We start from the raw sequence: 22095 nt of genomic DNA on the forward strand, positions 1-22095 counted from the left end.
GAAAATGATAGCAATAACTGTTTGATATTTCTGCACGCAGTGAGAACATGGAAGTGAATGATGCTGAGTGGCTGAGAAACAGCAAGTGACATTTCTTGCCACTGCATAGACAATCAGAAGCTGTGGAAAGAGTCAGATTCATTGTCAATGTGAGTGTTCAGATGGACTTCAGTGACTGTGTTTCTTCTTTGATTTCTGCTAATAAAATTCTTAGGTTATTGTCCTGTAAAGTGATTTTTCGTATTAGCACAGTAAATTTATTTATTTATTTATTTATTTGATTTGATTTATATCCCGCCCATCTGGTATATCAAATTTCATAACAATACATTTTGGCTGAGCCTCAGACTGGATTACTTACTGAATCTGAACTGTAAAAGAACTGATTTTGTTGATGAGGGTGCATCTTCTTCAAAGCAAAATGAAGCTTCTTCCAGTCATTGTGAAAAGTGTTGCCTTTATAGCAAGGAATATCTCTCAATGAGATCATTCATGAGAAACTTTAAATAAACATTTGATGTGCTTTAGGGTTTTATGATATTTAAAGGGGGTCTGTGGTTAAGAAAAGGTTAAGAACCACTTGGTCTAGATCATAAGAATCAATACTAATATTCTGCACTGCTGACACTGCAGCCAGAGTACTGCACCCTATTTTAGATGCCACATTTAAAAAAGGAAATTGATAAACTAGATCGTTCCCAGGATAATGATTATTCTAGAAACCAAACTGTCTAAGAAGTGACTGGAAGAGCCAGAGTACTGCACCCTATTTTAGATGCCACATTTAAAAAAGGAAATTGATAAACTAGATCGTTCCCAGGATAATGATTATTCTAGAAACCAAACTGTCTAAGAAGTGACTGGAAGAGCTGGTTACAGAAAAACAGAGAAGACTGATGGGAAACATGAGTAATGGGAGATTGCCTGAAGAGGTGGTGGACCAGCATAGTAAGCTACTATGGAAGCTATAGTCCAAAATAGTGGTGAGACAAAGGACTGTCAACAACAACAACATATAGCCTCTAATTTTCAGCCCCTCTTGCATGTGTGGCTTTGCCCCAGCGTGCACACGTGCATGACTCCATCCCCCTATGCAGTGGGGTCTGTTGCGACTGGAACCTAATGTGATTGCTGCATGGAAAAGAAGACAGTTGTGTGGAGGGAAGTGGACTCGCGTGCACACCCAGCTTAGCGGGAACCTTGGTTTAGGTAGAACTTCGGCAACCACGTGCAAAAATGCTGTAGTGGCATCTTCACTGGGGATCTGTACTTAGGAAGTTGGACCAGTTCTTTCAACTCCCTTAAACTCTAGATTTGAAGTCAACAGGGGATATATGAAAACATCTTGCGGTGGATTCTGTCCATAGTTCTTTTAATATATTCATAGTGTTGCTTTAACTGAGTTGCAAAACATAGGTTTCTTCCAAGCTCTCATCATCCACATAAACTTCATACCTCATTTCACACGAGACCAGTTGGATCAGTTATTTTTTTTCCACTGGTTGGTCCTGGATCTGGACAAAGAGACACAGGATTACGAATCTCTTATGAAAATAAATCTTTCTCATTAGAACATCTCAATTTAACAGTGGGACATTTTCTCCTCACACTCACCGCCACCCCAAAATTTCAGATTAGTGTCAGGAATAAGAGGGGAGGGGAAACCAAGATCAAGGGAATTAAGAGAAAGTGATATGACATTGGGAAGCACACAGAAATGGTACTTAAAAGAAAAGACAATAGAAATTACTGCATGTTTGCATGGAGTCAGTTATCAACAAATCTATACACAGAAATGTATTAGAGGGGAATGAAAAACCTGTATATAGGAAGAGCTGTGAAGGCTCTAACAGGAGAAAATTATGAGGTGATGAGGAGATGAAAAGGGGAATGTTAGTTGAAAATCTCTTATTTCTTGGAGATATTTTGAAAACCACATCTGACACTGCAATAGCCTATGTGATCATATTTCAGGGGCAGGCAACTTTGATTGGCCTGGGAGCTGAATTTTTACTTCCAGTGTCTTTAGGAGTCACACCAGGGCAGAAATGTAAGGAAATGTTATATAGGGAAACCCGAGAAGTGCTTAGTTTCCATTTTGAGATCTCAGGGGATCTAGAAGGAGAGTTCCCAATATGGCTGATGTAAAATTAGTATCCCAAAGGCCTCCAGGAACAGGAAACACATCTATCTCAAAACCAACATTACCAGGGGCTCCATGTAAAAAAATGTCTTAACTGCCACATGTGACCTGTGAGCCCCACTGTCCCCATTCTGTCATCTCTGTTGCATGTCCCATTAGTGTCTATATGACTTGGCTTGGTTAGGTTTTGGAATGTCTTACTGTAAAAGTAAAAACAAACACACACAAAAACCTCTCAAGCATTTTATAGCACTTACCTTCAGGCAGCAAAAAAAATGCTAATGTAATCATAATGGATGGCTTGTAAAACAATCTTCTGCTTTGATCACAGTCTACAAATTACTACATGAAATCAGGATCTAACAAACCAGGATTTGTTAGATAAATATCACTACAACTGAATTTGACCAGCGTGCTACACATTTGCATTTACCGAATGTTTCATGTATAATATTCACTTTCTAACAGCCCTGTATGGTTGTGGATCACAGGTGATCTAGGGTTTTGCTCAAGACTACCATCAAAACCTTTTTAAAAGTATAAAAAAACCTGTTTTAATAATAGATATCCCTCTAACCCTTTGAACATCGAGTTTAAAAAAAGTGCAAAGAACATTGGTGCTTCTCCACTGAATCTATATGAAAATGCTTTTAATGTTCAATTCTTCTCTGTCTGCAAATGTAGCATTTCAGGTGGCTGCACGGGCAGGAAGCAAAGAGATTCAGGGAAGCAAGCAATGATATTCATGCTTAATTCAAGGTCTACTCCTCTCAAAAAAACTGTATTAAATTACACAAAAATGTGTGTTTTAAGAGTGCCGTGGATACTCTTATATTTCACAATAATCAGAGATAACAGACTAAATAATCGCACACTATATGAAATAGGAGAATAAGATCCTCTATAGATACTATCTACTTGGGCACTTTTTCCTGCTAAAGTGGGTCACTGAAAATATGTTTAATTGAAACAGTGACCACACGGAAGAATGGTGTTGGCCTGAAAATATCCTGGCTGAAATGCTGTTGCACTAGAGTAGACTCACTGAATCTTGGGATTTGATGAGTCAACTCCTCTAAAAGTTCTATTGATTCAAATGGACTTACTCTACAGTAGCTGCAGCCCATTTTAACATAGACTAGGTCCATTTGAATCAATGGAATTTATGGAGAAGATGATTTGCCAAATTCCCCACTAATTTAATGGCCCTAGTCTACTGTGGTTTACAATGCTAAGCAACAGGATTTCAGTCAGTAGGTCACTTGGGAAACCCACCAAAATTGCAAATCATCATCATCCTTACCTCTGTTTCCTAATACAATGCTTTTTTCTTTAAATGACTGTGTTGATGGATGAGATATCTCACATCTGATGGTCTTCTTAAAGACTTCCTCTGTTTGATTCAACTCTATTTTGCTTACAAAGTAACATAGATTTTCGATAATCCGAATGTCTTTGGGATTGTGTTCTTCTGATATTTTTTCCCAATCTTTGTACCAAATCACCCGTATATCTTGAGGTGCAAAATGTGATATGGATATCTCAAGAGAGATACTCTTGTTGTTTTGTTTTAACTTTATTTCAGACACAATGGGACTCTTTGCTAAATGGAAAGAAAAAAAATGTTTAGATTAACTAACAGCATAATTAAATGACTCCAGAATAGAGATGGGGTATTCGTATATAAATGCCAATATCCCCCCACAGGGGCCAGACCGACCACTCTCCCTTCCGCTGCTGCCGCACGCTCTGCACTCCCTTCCTATCGCTGCGGAGCTCATGGCGGATTAGCCACTTCTGGCAGAAGGTGGGATGACGAATCTCTCTGCCAAGTCGAATAGTGGCTAATCCATCATGACATCTGGAGTGATAGGAAGGGAGCACGGAGCTCGCAGCAGCAGTGGCGGAATGGGGAGTGGTCGGTCTGGCTAAATGGGGCCGGACCCTCATTATCTGCACCTGTGGGAGGATATTTGCATTTGTATATGAATACAAATACTCCCATCTCTACTCCTGAACCATTACTGAAAGAACTCAAGAATTTTAATAAGATTTTAAAAAAAGAATTGACACTTTTGTGCATGGAATTCAGTGTACAAGAACTACTGTGTGAAACCACTGTATTCAGCAGAAGTAGAAGAGGTTGTTCTTACCATTCTTCAGAAACACATATAGATGGGACTCAAGAGCTGCGAATTCTACATAAGTAACTGTTGCCAATGAAGCTCATGGCATCCCCATCAGATAAGCCATTTGTGAGGTCTATGACACATCTGGCAAATTCCACAATGCTGCTCCCTATTCTTCTCAGCTTGTATTAGTGCAGTTGGAACAAATATGTGGCATTTTACAGCTTATAATAAACCCACACCCGAAAAGCAGATTGAAAAGGGGATGCTAGTAGTTCATCTACAACTAGGAAAGAGGCAAGTATACCATCCAACCATGTTCAACTTAAACATGATTGCTTCCATCTAACCTCTCATCAGAAGAGAGAAACAGAGAGCTATTAATCTTCAGTGAGTAGAAATCCAAACTAAAATCCTGGATTTTCAAAAACTCCACTATTACTATTAATACTGTCAAAGTGTGGTCTGCTTTTTATATTTTAATGGATTTCAGCTGATTTTGAATAGGGTGGGTGTTTTGGATTACCACTGAATACAAATCTGCCATAAAAGTTTTGACACAGCTGAGTTGTACTTCATATATATCTGAGAGTTAGAAATATACCTGTCTCCAAAAAAAAGGAGGATGATTTGTGACAGAAACAGCCCAGAATCCTGTTGGGGGGGAACCCTACATATGAAATAGCAATTGTGCAGGCAGTTTGTACCGTTTAGCAAAACACAAGGGGCACAACTGAATTTGCATCGTATGGGTGACAAAAACTCTGCCAGACCTTCCGAAAACATTGTTGCAAATAAGTTTTTTTCACAGGATTCTGGCCATTCTTTTCTATGCCTAGAAGAGTAATAAGCATACATAGTCATAAAAATAAGATATACAGTGGTGCCTTGACTTACGAACATCCCTACTTACAACCATTTCGAGTTACGACCAGCTCCAGCGGCAAAATTTTGCTTCTACTTGCAACCAGAGCTTTCACTTATGAACAGAAAAAGGCAGGGGGGAAAGGCAGGAAATTCAAATTTCTAACTGTAGGTGGCAATGAGGCTGCTTCTTTGTAGCTCTTTCACGCCAGCAGTTAGAGAGTGTGTGTTGGAGGAGGCTTGGGACTGCCTCGCTTTTGCTTCTGAGTGTGCATGTGTGTGTTTTTGCAGGGAGGCTTTGGGCTGCCTGAAGGTAAGGTGCAGTTTTCTACTTTTTAAAAAACGTTTTGGTGTTTTCACAGCGTGGTTTTGGACTGAAATATATAAATTTTAAAAACCATGTTTCAAAGGGGAACAGATTTTCATTTGACTATATTCTTCAGTCAGAACACACCACAGCCACATTCAGACATTTGCCTAAAATATGGGCTTAGGGCCATTCAGTATGTATAGTGAGGACACTGTTATGCATATCAACTCCACCACCTGAAGACCTGAACACCAGACCATAAGTACCTTCATCTGGTAAGGCAAGGCGTCAGATCATCGGAGCTCTCTTAGTGTGTGCAGCTGAACACCTACAACCACGTCTTCAATCTCTGCACTCACAAAAATCTGTCTGACATCTGGAGTTGGGGGCAAAGTATACATGGTTCCCTATGTCCTCACACAAAAAAGCTTTATTTGCATGTTCAGGCAAACACCTAAATACTTAGAAGACATATGAACCCAACAGGTTGTCAGTAAATACCTGGGAGTTTTAGGTACACTTCTTTCACAATGGGCTTTCTTAGCTTCTCATGGCTCACTCTGCAGCTAATGGCCTTGTTGAAATCAAATGCTGTAGGTGTCAGCTGAAATGTGGAAGATAACTTGTAACAGCCATTTGAGTCTTCCATTGGGTCCTCTGTGGTTATATCATTCTTTACTAAATGATTGTCATGAAACCAATCAATATTAATGTCTCCAGGACAGAAGTCTGCGACATCACATCTCACAGACAACTTATTTCCATATTCAGCATCAATGGGTTCAAGAAAAATGTCTGTAACCTTGGGAAAACCTACAGAAGTGTAAAAAGAGCATCAGCAACAGAAGATTGGAAAACAGTTAAATTCAAAACATCTCAGTGCATCTGGCATTTAATGTATGAAAGCAAATGTAACAGATTTCAAATGGATTGCCATATTACTCTGTTAAAGCAAAAACAAAGTATTGAATCGCCTTTAAACCAGAGCCTAAATTACCAGAGGTATGTACTGTATAATGTGTGCTTCCTAACCTCTCTTACTATGTCCTTCTATATATTGAGGAACAGCCTCCATAGCAAGACGCTTTTTCTAGCAATATGTTCCATGTACAGTTTAGAAAACTGAATATCAAGGTTCCAGATAGGTAAATCACACAGATACCTTACATAACTTTCTACTGTTACATAAGTCATCCCTCAACACACTCTACATGGAAGAAAGACATTAGCTGAGAACTTTGTTAAAATATTAAACCAGCTCAAGCTTCCACAAGAGCACAAGAGCACCACCTAGAGATAAACAAAGATATCTGAGGTAAGTATGGACTAAACTTCACCAATTTAACTGGATTCTATACAAATCAGAAACCAAAAAGACAACTATATGGAGAGATCTTGTGGTTTGAATGTATGAGGGAAATAATTATTTTTCTAGCAAAATACTTCCTAGTTTGTTTTCAAATGATGTTTTATTCCAGCTCTGTTTCTGTTTTGCAGCTTTATCATACATCCCTTTGTGGTCTTAGTGAGCAAACAAATGATATATAAATATGATATGTAGATAGATGGATAGATGGAGAAAGAGAGAGAGAAAGAGAGAGATGTACATTGTAAATGACCACATGAAAGACAGAAAACAGAAATAACTCACTTGTGTAAACCCTTTGAAATAGGTAATTTACCTACTAGCAGTGTTAGTTTGTTGTAGAGCAATCAGAAGTTCTGTAATACCTTTAAGACTAACTACCTGTAGATTTTATTTCTGTATCCATGCACACTTCTGAAGATGAATGCAGTGACTGTCCTCTGGTGGGTTTAAAACTGTTGGCAAAGAGGGTGAGTTGGAGAGGACAAGAAGGTAGGTTTAAAATAAAGAGCTGAAGCAGCTATATAAGAGTTATGCCAATACTCACCTTTTAACATCAGTGGGTATGATTTTCTTTTCCTTGTGTTGCAATGGGTGATTTCAGCAGTGAAGTTTACCGCATGGTCTTCTGCACTAGGCGTAAAGAATATTTGGCTTTTCTTGCAGTACAGATTTGACTCTGCATCATCATGCCACTGTTCCTCTGTCCTATTGATCGCACAAGAGAGCTCTTCAAAGTCTCTTTTCCAACAAATGTCACATTCATCTGGGAAAAATTTTTCCACTGTACAAGACAATGTGACGGGCTTTCCACACTCTGGCATAGTGGGCTCACACTGAATTTGGGAGACTTGTGGAACAAATACTGTAAATAAACCACATGGATCATAAGTAAAAATGTTAGGATTCCAACTGGAAGATGAAAAGGAAAGCACAATTTCCTTCTGTTAACATATGAACGGATAAATCTGTTCAGCAATGCACTGCCAAAAATCACAATTCAGATTGCAATGAAGTGCCAAAATGGATATAGAGTGTGACTGTTGTGAAAAAAGAGGATTAAAAAAAATGAATGAATAATAAAACAGAACTATAGACTATTCTAGGGAAGAGCCAGCAAGGCATAGTAAACAGAAAGTTGGACTAGGGCTCAATTTGAACCAGTGTTCAAATGCCCCCCCCCACAAGAAGGAAACTCATTGTTGGCAATATTAATCAATTTCTTGAGTATTTCACATACCTCAAAAACCCTATTATGGTCATGATAATTTGGAAGTGGTTTTATGTCACAGAAACCACAATAGACTGCTCTGGTTTAAAACTAGACTTTTTTTTGTCTCCCATTATTGCTAAATATTTCCTAAAATGCTGATAATTAAGTGTTTGGCTACCTTAATATTTAAGAAAGGCCAGTTGTAGTGCACTCTGACTTAAATAGATTATACCAACTGAACTATACTTATTTTGCACATTTAACGTCCAGTCGTGAGTTATAAAAGGCTATTAACCAACGGAAACCATGACTCCACCTCCAGCTTCCAAAGGTTCACCAAGTATACTCTTTTCACTGTCTCGCCAAAGCAAGGATGCTATCTCTTGTGATTAGTACCATTTCTGTACTTGCACACATAGTCATGACCAAAGGGAGGAGAAGCATTAATGGTGCCTTATTTGGAGTTCTTATGACTCATTAGAGCCATGTTATTTATTAAATTAATTTTAAATTGGCTGAAATCTAGTATATTAATTTTACATTGGCTGAAATCCAACCTATACTTGCATTGGGTTGCAAGTATAGCAAGACCATTGAATCAGTGGGCAGTTGGCAAATTGGCTCCTCCATAAGTTCCATTGATTCAATGGACCCACTCTAATTGTAACTTACAACAGGATATCACCCACTGTGTTTTTTAAATCACTTTCATCATGTTTCTTAATTTACTTTCTAATTCAATGACATTGTAATAGCATAATTAATTGAACTATGATTTAACATTATCACTTTGTGTTGATTTAATTTTCACAGAATCATAAAATAACTGAGTTGGAAGGGGCCTATAAGGCAATCAAGTCGAACTCCCTGATCAATTCAAGAATCCAAGTCAAAGCAGATCTGATAGATGGTTGTCCAATATTCTCTTGAATGGTTCCAGTGTTAGAGTGCTCAGCACGTCCTGAAGGAATTGGTTCTACTGTACTGCTCCGAAGGTTAAGAACTTTTTCCTGATATTCAGTCCAAATCTGGCTTCCTGTAGCTTGAGCTCATTATTATGTGTTTGCACTCTGGGATGAGTGACAACAGATTGTGCCCCTCCTCTGTATGACAGTCTTTCAAGCATTTGAAAAGTGCTATCATATCTCCTCTCTTTCTTTTCTCAAGGCTAAATATGGCCAATTCTTTCAGACATTCCCCATAGGGCTCATTTCCAGTCCTCTGATCATCCTTGTTGTCCTCCTCTGAACTTGCTCCAGTTTGTTGTCATCCTTCTTAAAGTGTGTTTTTTAGAACTGTAGACTAACCAATGCTGAATAGAGGGGGACTAGCACCTCACGGGATTTGGAGACTATACTTCTGTTAATGCATCCTAAAAGAGTATTTGCCTTTTTTGTAGCCGTATTACACTACTGGTTCATATTCATATTTGTTGTGTACTGTTCTTTATCTTCCACAAGTTGTGGAAGAAAAGTAGGTTATAAAACAAATAAATAACAAGCAAACAAACAAATTGTTCTATATAAAAATGTAGTAGTAGTAGTAGTATACTATTAACAAATAGTGCTGGTGCATTAAAACAAATAGAAGAAGTTGAAATACATTAAAGCATCAATTTGTCAACAGATGATGTTGTCTTGAACAGATACTGAACTCAAAGATGTATACACAGAAACCATTCTAATTCTGAAAATAAGGAATTCTGAAATAAGCTTTACTGGGCCCACAGAGTAATCAGGCAAGTTCAGACTAGCCCTCAACAGCCCATACAACAGACAGGAGTCAGCACAAAACCTAGGGTGAGTTGTGCATACTATATAGTATGCAGTTGTGACAGGAGAACCTGGGAGAAAAGGCACTTCATTTCCGTGGGGCACAATCTGCACACTTATTTATTCATGACTGTAAAATCCTTCTTCAGGCTTTCTCCCAAAATGAATGATGGCTAGAACTGGAGATGGGAAAGGGGATAGGACTATCCATGCTGGGCTACATCCCTTGGTTTGCTGCTTCCTCAGAGCCTGACCTTGCCATGGGGAGTGGGAAGGCATACAGCAGATCCACATTCAAAGGAAGATCAGGGATTTGTGGAATGTTAAGGGCAGCCCCCCCCCCAGGTTTTATCTCTTAAAACATTCAGAAGAATACATGAAGAGGATACCAGAGGTAGGCAAAATATCAGAATATATTGAGAGATCTCTGGACATTTTTAAATAGATCAGGAAGGGTTTCTGATGTTCAGGTATTTTATAATGGCAACTAAGAGCGGTGTTCTGATCTGAAACAGGAACCCTATAAGGTAAGTCAGATACTACATCACTGAGGATAACTCTCACTGAAAACCTTACTTCTCCTAAGATCTGGGACCAAATTGATGCCTCTTACACTAGACCAGAAGCTTCCTCTCAGACAACATCTCTTACTATCAATCAGAAAGCCTTAAAGGGGCAGTCCTCTGGCATACTACCTAGCAATCCTTCCTCTCTCCAAAAATGCATGCCAGGCCACTATCAACAATGACACACCAACTCTGTGGTTTGCAGAGCTATTTTGAGCTGGCCCAGTGTTGGTGCTCAGCTCAGGGGATGCATTTGTCCAGGCCCGTGAATCTTTAGCAATTTTAATAGACATTTTCTAAACAGAAAACTGCTTACATAAGCTATCTTGTATGTGGGACCACAAGAGAAGAACACATTAGAAACCACACATTTATTATTTAAAATAAAATCTGTTAAGTCTCTTTGCAGCTTACCCAGGGTTTTCAGCTCCCAAACTGACTCTCTGCACTGCTGTGAGTCTGTGAGGTTAGCTTTACAGAAAAATCTTGTTCCGATATCTGATGCTTCAGGGCAATATGTTATACTGCTGCTGCATGAGAAGAAACCATCTGGACCTTCTGCGGAGCTGCTTACAAAAGGTTTGGTTTGGAGAGGCAGATCATTTTTATACCATTGGACATTAATTGTCTGTGGGAAATAAGAATGAATTCTGCAACTAAGCCTTAGAGGTTCATCCGATTTTGGCATGTCCGTGGCACACTGTATTTGATCCAGCAATGGTGGCGCTAGGAAGGAAAGCAAGAAAAATTTGCACTTGGAAGAGAAACAGCACTAAAAATGTAACAAAGTACTGAAAGGTATTGAGCAAACCCAGTGAAACAGATTCAAATGCAGGAAGAGCTGCTACAAAGAAGTTGGAAAATATGAAAAAAAATGTCATGGAGGTGGGATGAGAGAATGTCAGGGAAACATAGGAAAGGATCCCCACATTCAACTGCTCCCTCTTGCACCACTAGTGACTAAACAAAACCATGGACCTGGGTCCATGGTTGGTTCTCATTCTATCTGAATACAGCAACCATCAGCTTTCTGACTTGATTTTATTCCACCAAAAGGAAAAAAAAATTACATTACAAACCATGGATTCATCTAGTATTTTGTCAGGAAGAATAATAAGCTGTACATTTCCACATATAGTAGTGTGACCATAGAATCATAGCAGGTAATTAAGGCTACTTAATGAGGCACCATACCTAGCCGCACAATGCCACCTCAATTGGCCACAATTAGGCACGCCAATCTCCGTGACTGTGCTATAACCTAAGGAAAAGCACCAATAGGATTTTGGTTATTATTTTGTGGAAGCACAGGAAAAAAAAAAGATTCTGCAAGCAAAAACAAAAAATAAGGGTGCCACTACGGTGGGAAGGTAACGGCATTCCATGTCTAGTCGTGCTGGCCACGTGACCATTTTGACTGACATTAATGTCAGCATTCAAGCTGCCCTGTGCTATATAAAGCTTGGAATCCTCTTTTTTATTTTATTTTATTTATTTTATTTTATTTATATCCCGCCTATCTAGTCGCGGTGGACTACTCTAGGCGGCGCCATAGGCACAATATTTTGCAGTAATATTGGCCCATTGCCTGGTTTTTTGAGTTGTGGGTACAGAAGCACACTTTCTCATTCATAAACCAGAGGTATTTTAAAGACTTGAACTAAGATAACCAAACAAATGCTTTTTCCTGTACAAGGAGAGTGCTGAGATAGGACTCCTCTGTCTCTAGACATTTTAAATTTGAATTTGAATTCAGTTGTTATAAATAATAGTAAAATCAGACAGTCACATTGTCATCTCATTTATCACCATAATTACCCAAGCTAACGGTTTTCTCACCATTTATCAAGAGGATTAGGAGGAGGGTTGCTAATCATTATTTCAGATTATCTTCCTTACTTACCGGTGACTCGAAATGCTTTTGTTTCAGTATGCTGTAGGGCTCCATGTTTAACTTCAAGTAAAAGTTCAAAATTCTCCACTGTCCTAATGTCTGGAAGTATGTAGATTTGGCAGGAAGCATCAAAAGTGCGTCTTGGTTTTGCTAACAAAGCTGGATAAAAACTGAACATATCCTGTTGCTGTAGAAGAGGAACACTTTCATTGCCTTGTTCAACATTGCCTAATGCACTTGTATTCCAAGAGAATATTTTCTGTTTTTTGTTCTGAGGATGAATTATTAGGAAAAAAGCTAAATCCAAATGCTTTGGTCGAAAGCCAGAAAACAGGCACTGCAACCGCACTTGTTCCAAATGCTTCAAGTCTGTATTTCCAACCATAGCCACAATCGTTGGTTGTCCTGTATGGAACAATGTAAAACTGAGTTCACCTCTTTGCAAACCTTACAAACAGTGTTTCTATCAATACTCTTGCAGCAGTTCTTCCCCAAACAAAACATTATTCCCATATTTTGCTACAATGCATTCTTTCTGTGATTTTAAACTGTCAGTTCAGTCCATTTAAATCAGGGATGGGCAAAGTGTAACCTTTCATATATTGTTGGACTACAACAATATTGTTGGACTACTACAGTGGCTGTGCTAGTTAGGGCTCACAGAAGGGTATACTTTGCTTACCCCTGATTGGAATACTATAGTGGCTGCTACCTAAGGATGCAATGTGCAAAAGGATGTATTAGGAAAGCTCTATTAGGGTCACTATAAATCATTTCTGCCTTGATGGCACATAATACAAACCATTCAAGATCACCAACCAGTTTCAGTTTTTAAAAAGGGCTTTTAAGAGCTAAAACAGACCAAGGAGAATGACTGCACAAACAGTGTCCCGCTCAAGGCTTTTGAGAGTGTGCATTTTTAGAACCAAATAGTTTTGGGAAAGCATTTGGGGGTGGGAAATCTACTTTAGATGCACTTTGCCCTCTAAAACCACATGCAACCCACAAGTTGATATTTGCCCATCCCTGGGCTACTTGTGAGACCGCCTCTCCCAGTGTCATCTGCTCAGCCCATCATATCTTCCCTGGCTATGCTCCTCTGGGTAGCTACTGAGGGAGGCCTGGAAGTCATTTATGAGAGGTCAGGCCTTCTTCACGGTGACACCAACTCTGTGGATCCAGCTCCCAATGGAGCTATTCTTGGCCCCATCCTTGTTAACGTTTAGAAGGCAGCTTAAAAAATAGTGGTGCCCCACATGACGATGATAATCCGTTCCAGGAAAATCGCTGTACAGCAAAATCGTCGTCATGTGAAAAAAAACAATCCCCATTGGAATGCATTGAAAACCGTTTAATGCGTTCCAATTGGGAAAATATCTCGTCATCAGTGTTTATGCACACTTTAATCTGCAGCAGACGCATGTGCACCATTATAAGATTGCAAGCTGCATCTGCTTAACTAGAAGTAAAACTCATTGATCTTACTAGAATTTACTTTTGAGTAGACATGCAGAGGACTGTACTGAACAGTGATGGAAAAGTCTGTAATTGCTGAACAAAAAGCATTCTGTATGTGCTTAGAAATTTATTTAACTTATTTTTATCACATACATATCCTATTACTTTTTAAATTTTTTAATGAACCTATATATGTAAAAATGAGCACATGTACATTTTACACAAATTAGTATCATGGGACCCTGTCTAGGAAACTAGACTAGGCGCAATGAATCAATTGGGACTTATTATAATAATTTTCTGTCAGGGTAGGTCCATTTGAATCAGTGGAACTTACAGAAGATTTGACTCACTAAATCCTCATTGATTCAGTGGGTCTACCTTGGTGTAATTTATTATGTTAAGCAACAGGACTTGCACCAATGTTTATTTATTTTGTGTAAATGTGTTTCTAATGCACCTGCGTTTATGTTTTATCACAATACTTTTTTCTCCTCTATTTTATTATCAACAGCAATCTTGAGAATCATTTGAAGTTTGTGTGTGTGTATATGCATTTAATAAACAGATATTTTAATCTACTTACGTTTACTTAAATATGCATAGTACGCTATTCCACATAGTATAATAATCACAAGAACTACAAATACCAAGACTATAGGGAGTGCTTGTACTTTCCAATCAACTGGAGGATCTGTAAAGGAAAACAAACATTAAAAACATTCAGGATGGTTGAAATTTTAAAAATCAGATTTTTTTGATTATTAAAATAAAAATTCATTTTCTAAATTTAAATCAATTAGATTTTTTAAAACCCTTACTTTTTATCTACTGACATTACAGAATTGCCGAATATTGTAACACTACTTGCAGCATTTCTTATATAACATGTATTGCATTTATATCTATTTATTTCCTATTTCACCTTTTTTTCCCCCAGTACTGGGATCCAAGACAGCTCACGCCATGATTAAAAAGCATTTGCACATAAAAAGTTGATTCAATTCTTCAAAAAAACTCCTGTTTATGAATGTGGGATATTGTGCTTCTGTACCCATGATTCAAAAAGCCAGAAAATAGGACGATATTGTGGCACAATATCATACCCGCAATGCCGGCAGGAAAAAGGATGCCAAGTTTTATATAATGAAGGGCAGTCTGAATATTGATAACACCAATGGCAACAGTCAAGATGGTCTACAGGACACCCTCTTCTGTTTGCTACCATTCACAAAGTGACACCACACAGGCAAAAATCCCAGAAGCTGACTCCTTTTTTTTCATCAGTTAACCACTTCTCATCCAAACACAAAACACTTGTCGGGGCTGTTTTTCAACAAGTTTGAATGGTAAAACAACAACTGAAATTAGAAAGAACACAGTAGGAACACAGTCTTTATCTCCCTTTCCTCAGCAGCCAGCCAGCACTTCTTTTCCTGGGCGCCCTGACTAAAAATGCCCTGCTGTCAGTGGAAGAACAAAAAGAGGGAGTTGCCTAGTTTTGCTTGGTGGGAAGTTCCACAGCCTGGGAACCACCACTAAGAAGGGCTTCTTGTGTTCCCAACATAACTGCCTATGAAAGTGGTAAGAGCAAGAGAAGGACCACACAAAAGATCTTAAAACCTGGTCAACTGACATTGGAGATACAGCTCTCCAGAACCCATGTTCATATGACTTGGGCCTAAGCTCCCACATCATATTTTACCACATGCTCTAATAAGATGAACACTTCTGTTACAGGAACAAATCCTTTAGTGGCAATAATTCTGGATTGACTAGAATAGAAATGCCTTTTATCATGATTCATACTGGGATCAGTCCAATGATTTCCAACAACAAAAAACCAAGATACTTATTCTATGATTACTCTTCTGGAGTAAATCTTATGAGATAAAGGTACGTATGAATTAAGAATATCTCCCCGATTCAGCAGTAAAGAACATCTAACTCAAAGGCCAGTGTACCAAGAGAGTAATGTATGTATTATATGAATCCTTGACAGCTAACTATAATGGGTCACAGCATAATGATAACAAAATTAGGAAAAAGAGGATTACCTGTCACTGTTAAAATGGCACTGAAGACTGCTTTTACAGGAAATGATCTGTGCTCCACAATGCAACTATAATTATTTCCATCATCTTGTGAAGATGGCTGAAGTCTCAGCTTACTGCTGACACTGAAAGTGCTGTCTCCATTTTCCACAGGCAATTCATTGCAAATGTCTTTTGCAGACACACTCTGATCCTGAGTGTGCTTGGAAATCTTTTGCCAGTAAATGACAATTGAACTAGGGTAGAATTTATCTACTGTACAAGAGAGAGTCTTCTCCGCCCCCCTTTCTACTGTCACTTTGCTGGGAGTCAGGCTGACAACAGGTTCAGCTGTATGGAGAGTAAACACAAAATTCTGTTAAGAATGCAATCCTAAGTAGCAAAGATGGCTGAGGGCTGGCTGAATTGACAGTCAGGGTGCAACTACACTGGCAAGTCAAACTGGAGTAATTTGGCTTGGCTGCAGCTTGATTCACAGACTCTTTTATGACTGCATTCAGTTCAGGGGATCACACGAAGATCCTGGACTGTTCAGTGCCAGTATCCACACTACCTCTCAATCCAATGAGGTTTGATATGAACCCACAGGCCCCATCCTGACTCTACTTTTCTTTTCTTCTTTTGGTACAGATGTGATCTAGTGCTAAACTGATGTATCAATGCAGTGCTAAGTCAATCCATTACTAAACTTCTTTTAGTTCACTTTTTTTAAAAATATACAATAGTTCAGGATGACTAGCAGAAAGATTACAGGGGTAGATGTTCCTGCTGTCGCAAAACATCACACCTCAGCCCCATACGTCAGCATAACACCACCCATGGCAGTTTAGACAAGATACTCAAAGGTTTGAGACTCATTACATCCTCTTTTGATACATGCCATTCCTCGGCATTAAAATCTGTCAGGATTGAACTAATCCTGAACAGGAACCCTCCAAATTCCAATGTTTTTTTGCAAGTCCCATTCCCATGTATTATATAAAAATGTACTCAGAAGAAAAAAGATGGGCTGAGGGAAGGGAAAGTAAGGGGAGGAGCTGCAAAGTCCACCAAGATTATCTGTAGCCATGCCTTAAGAGAAAATAGTCTTCAATCATTTGGGCATACAAAACTGTGTATCACCCCAAATACTTTTATACAAGTCAGGTTGAAATAATTTCCTCAACTTCCAGTTCTCCAAATCATCCTGACAAGGCTGACTATCTCCGCCTGAAGCAGACAGGTCGTGGGTGGAATTAAGCATGCGCTTCCCATTCTTCCTCTGCTAGAAATAAACCCCCCCCCCTTAATATGTTTTCTTACATAAAATGATATTTCAGAGTAAACATCTGCATTGAATTAGGATCTGGTAACTCTGGGATTTTGAAACAACAAGCTTGTATGGCACAACCACTTACCAAGTACTTCTAAAATGGTTGTTCCTTCAGCATGATCTGGAGTTACAGTCACAGAACATGTGTATGCTCCTTCATCTTTGGCCTGTATCTGTGGAAGGAAAAGAGCAGCATTGCCTTTTTCTAATTCACTTTCATCCAGTCTCGATCCATTTCTGTTTGAAGTATGTTTTCCACCAAGAAACAAGTATAATTCTTTTTTCCCATTCACTCCGGAACTCTCTTGATGCCAGACCACTGCCATTTTTTTAATATCCAGTTCAGACGGGCTATGCTCAATGATATCACACTGCAGCACCACATCTTCACCGAAATGCGCTGTTCTTTGTCTTGACATCTTTACCTCCATGGTTTCTTCAGGAAGAAAAATCAGCATTATTGGGAAACATACTTTCAAAGAGAATATTATTGTAGGCTATTTTTTTTGCACCTCTCACTCTGCACCTCTCAATCTGTTCTTGTTTAGTCGTTAAGTTGTGTCTGAGTCTTTGTGACCCCGTGGAGCAGAGCACACCAGGCCTTCCTGTCTTCCACTGCCTCCCGGAGTTGGGTCAATCCCAGTCTAGCTTCTTGCAAATTACTGATTTTAAAGTGTGACTTGTCTTAAAAGGTATTAGGCTAGTTAGATATATCATATTTTTAGTACTGTGGTTTGTTTTCTCAATAGAAACACAAAACCTACAGAGCATCCAGAGTCCTTATAGCCATCATGGCATCTAGTCTCTAGCAGAGAAGGAACAAAAAGGAGAAAATCCAAAGAGAATCCACACATGAAAGAGCTGTATCTCAAGATGCTGTGAAGTGATATTTATTGTTAACAACAGTGGTTCCCAACCTTGGGTCCCCAGATGTTCTTGGACTACAACTCCCAGAAATCCTGGTCAGCACAACTAGCGGTGAAAACTTCTAGTTTGTAACCAGTGGCTTACAAAACAGCTCTTTTCAATCTATTGAGACCTTCTTTAGCAGTTTTTAGGAAACAACTCATAGAAAATGCCATTAGGACTCACCTGTAGAACTTCTCAATGACTAAAACGTATGAATGTGTGTCAGTTATAGAGAACCCATAGTTGTATTGGCTCTTGCCTTTCCATTGGACTACTTCAGCAACGTGGAGAGGGGGGATGTGCTGCCTGGGTAACAGCCTATCCTCCATATTACTTTACCCAAGCTTCATGCTCTGGAAAGGACACTCCAGCTTCACATACAGTGTTGAAGTCCTCCATACAGAGCACATTACCATAGTCTCTTGAGGCTGAAGGATGCCTATGATGATGGGAAGTCTATGAATATTATTCTGTTAGGAGTGCACCTCTGATATTGCATAAACAATCAAAACAGCACTCTGTAAGCTATTGCTGGTAGCAGGGAACAATCCAAAGAAGAAGTTATAACTTTTGAACAAATTTTTGAATTGGGACCATATTTGGCAAAGTGTTTGTAGATAGTATGGACTTGCTCTGTGTCAAATTGGAGAACATTGTACAAGTACCTTTAAAGATCTAGTTTCTATCTGAAAGAAATCTTCCCCATGATCTCATTTGGCAACCCCCCTTTTTTCTTTTTTTTTCCTTGTAGCAAATTCAATGGTTATTTTTTAAATGCCAACTTCAGCTTCCTGAAAAGGAAATCATTCTTGCTACACATTTTTTAAACTCAGAAGTTGATCTGTCCTGTCATTTAGAGCAGTGGTTCTTAACCTTTGTTACTCGGATGTTTTTGAACTGCAACTCCCAGAAACCCCAGCCAGCACAGTTGGTGGTGAAGGCTTCTGGGAGTTACAGTCCAAAACTCCTGAGTAACCCAAGGTTAAGAACCAGTGGTCAAAATCTAAAATCTGGACTCCCCTGAGATGATCCACTCTGATGTGACCCATGCCAAACAGCATCCTAACTACTGGAGCAGAAGATCTCCAAGTACAATACCCTCCATTGGTCAAGCCTAGATATTACTAAGACACGAACCGTTGTAGTCAGACCACCTATGACTTTCATGAATTCTCTTAAGGCATGCTCTAGCCCAGTGGTTCTTATCCTTTGTTACTCGGATGTTTTTGAACTGCAACTCCCAGAAACCCCAGCCAGCACAGTTGGTGGTGAAGGCTTCTGGGAGTTGCAGTCCAAAACTCCTGAGTAACCCAAGGTTAAGAACCAGTGATTTATTTTAGAGGATCATAATAAGTATGAGGCATCAAGTCAATTCTGAATCATTTTCAGGGTTTCTAGGCAGAGAATACTCAGAGGTGGTTCACTATGCCCTTCTTCTGGGGCTGCTCCAAAGATATGGGGCCTTAAATATTCTTCTACTCAGGAACATTTTCATAAACTCTAGCTGCACCTGTCATAAATTCTAGCTGCACCTGTCTATTATAGCAATTTCCCAACTTCTTGACAGCACTTCAAGAAATTGATGACTCTTGTTCAGGTGAACAAAGTTTACTTCTGGGCAAGTTTGTAGATTGAGACTTTAGCCTAACCACAGGTTTATACAGAAGGCTGTTTTCACACACTGTATATAATTTTATACAGGAAAAACTAAGACTTTTATTGTAGCAGTTGTAGCCATGTTAGTCTGTGCAAGCATTATAAGTGGAAACAAAGTAAAAAAAACCCACCAAAAACATGGTGGCGCCTTAAAGACTAACTTTTATAATTTTTAATGTGCGTTTTGCTGGACCAGTCCACTTCATCAGACATAAGAGAAGAAGATATGACATGGCAAATATTTATACATGGGATCAAGGTTGGTTGTGGTATCCTAAATTCTAACAACTTTTGAGTGGCAGTCCATGAAAGTTTAAACTAAATTAAACCTATTAGTCTTCAAATTGCCATGAGCAAATACTGTACTATCTTTAAGGCTTAACATTTAATTCAGTGTGAGTTTTCACGGGTTGTAATCCACTTCATTGTCATCCACTAAAGTTCACACTGAGAAAATTTCATTGGTGTTTAAGGCACCTTAATACGGGGGCGGGGGGGGGCTTGGTTTTTCTGAAACAGACTAACACAGGTAACCCTGTTGACAATGTAAGCTGCGACTCTCCACTTTTGCTGAGGAGTGGGATGGGGGGGCGTATTCTGATCCTGAGGCGGGTTAGGACTTCATTGTCCTTAAGAGCCAAGCCTCCATCCAAAAAAAGGGCAGGCAGTAACTGTTCACCTCTCTTTGAAGTCTGGCGCCGCTCTCGCCTCAGCCTCCGGCTGCCTGCCCTCTCACGCCCGGACCGCCGCTGGCCCTGACGGTGGAGCGGGTCCTGCTCCTTTCCTGCCCAGCAAGACGTTCGCTCCCCCCGACCTCCCCGGACCACTTTTCTAAGACGTCCCTTCCCTTCCCTGAGCGAAAAGACGGAGAGGAGACGGGAAGCTGGGCCAAGCTGGAGGGGAACCACGAGACCCCCCTGGTTTCCACAGAGCCGCTTCCCTCGCTTTTTGCGCCTGCCTCCCCCCCCCCCCTTTGTTACCTGCCGACTGCAGGAGTTGTCCCAGACCCACCAGAAGGGTCAACAGGCAGCCGTTGCCCCCCTCCAAGCCTCGCCCCCGATTCATGGCTGTTGATGCCCGGCCTCGAGATCTCCTTTTGCCCCCCTCGAGTGTAAACAGTTTCACTTTCACTTCGCTTCTGCCTGGAGAGAGGAGGACTCTACTAGCAGATCAATAAACTGCGACTGAGCGTGTTGAACCTTCAGAAACCGGGCTAAAAGGGTTGTAAACAGGTGCATTTAGGAATAGGTTCCGCCGAGTTCGGTGGGGCTTGCTCTCCGGGCGGAAGGGATACTAAATTTAAACATTTCACTAAAAATGCGTATGTTTTATTCTAGGGACAAGACAGCTTCTGAGGAGTCATGTCATTATGAGTGGCTTCTCATCATTGGCCAAAATCACAGAGACTGCTTTATAGTCCCACAAACGGCTTGTGTACCTTTTATGTTTTCTTGCCCGTACCCTGCCGGTCTAAACTCCTTGACTCCATTCTCTTCCTCCCCTTGGCGGGATCCACTGTTAGGGTTCGTTCTTTGGCAAGCCCTCCTGGGGCTGCTAGTCCACATCCCACCCTGTTCTTTTGCCCTGTGCTCCTGCCCTCTAGATCAGTGGTTCCCAACCTTGGGTCAAGCAGGTGTTCTTGGAGTGCAATTCTCAGAAGCTTTCTCCACCAGCTGTTCTGGCCAAGATTTTTGGGAGGCGTAGTCCAAGAACCCCTGGGTGACCCAAGGATGGGAACCTCTCTTACAACTGATCAAAAATGACTTGAGAAGGGAACAGTCACCAAATATTCTTAAAAGATATTAACGCTTAAAGCATCTGCGTTTGACAAGCTGGAAGAAAGGCATTGGTTGTTGGTAAAGGTGAAATCCCTGGAACTGCAGGTGAAGAATAGCACATTGTTAGAATTGGCATCTAAATGTACAGGATGCAAATTCAAGTATTATGCCCCTCACTATGATTCTGATGAACTAATAACTGAGCTTACGAAAGGTGTGCATCTACCATGTAAAGAAAAATAAGCAAAACATCACAGGACCTGACCAGCAGAAACGATCAGTTATTTGAGGAAGGAATCAAAACATGAATTGGGGATTAAATTTAAAACAAATAATCCAGTCTTTTTATGGGTTCTCAGTTCAGAATTATTTAAAATAAGTAATAGAGTTATAAGTTATAGAGTAAACAGGAAAGTTATTTCTAGTACATTTATACAAAGATAGGAGAGGGAAACAAAATAACCATTTATTGTGGCAGAAACCATGTAGCAACCTTCAATCTTCTAAAGCAGGGCTGTTAGTTACTGTATTTTGAGGCACTAAAATTATCCAAGAATAGGATTGAATATTCAGCATAGACCCCATAAATTAAACAGAAAGGAGAGCTTGGGGAGTGTACTACTAAACATATACTGTTTTAAAACACATCTGTTTATGATTCGCAGGAGTTG

At 39.8% G+C, this 22095-nt stretch overlaps 1 protein-coding gene across 1 annotated transcript; it reads right to left on the reverse strand.

Annotated features, from left to right (window-relative positions):
- Positions 1-255: 255 nt before the first annotated feature.
- NCR3LG1 (natural killer cell cytotoxicity receptor 3 ligand 1) lies at positions 256-20827 on the reverse strand. Its single transcript, XM_020802933.3, has 10 exons — positions 20627-20827; positions 17167-17517; positions 15773-16099; positions 14302-14409; positions 12267-12662; positions 10778-11089; positions 7360-7677; positions 5948-6259; positions 3447-3746; positions 256-1514 (listed from the first exon to the last, which is right to left on the reverse strand). Exons 1-10 carry the CDS (start codon positions 20709-20711, stop codon positions 1462-1464), a joined length of 2562 nt encoding a protein of 853 aa, XP_020658592.3. The 5' UTR covers positions 20712-20827; the 3' UTR covers positions 256-1461.
- Between the last annotated feature and the right edge of the window lie 1268 nt (positions 20828-22095).

This window comes from Pogona vitticeps, chromosome 1, assembly GCF_051106095.1.
Source record: "Pogona vitticeps strain Pit_001003342236 chromosome 1, PviZW2.1, whole genome shotgun sequence".
Lineage (NCBI taxonomy): Eukaryota > Metazoa > Chordata > Lepidosauria > Squamata > Agamidae > Pogona > Pogona vitticeps.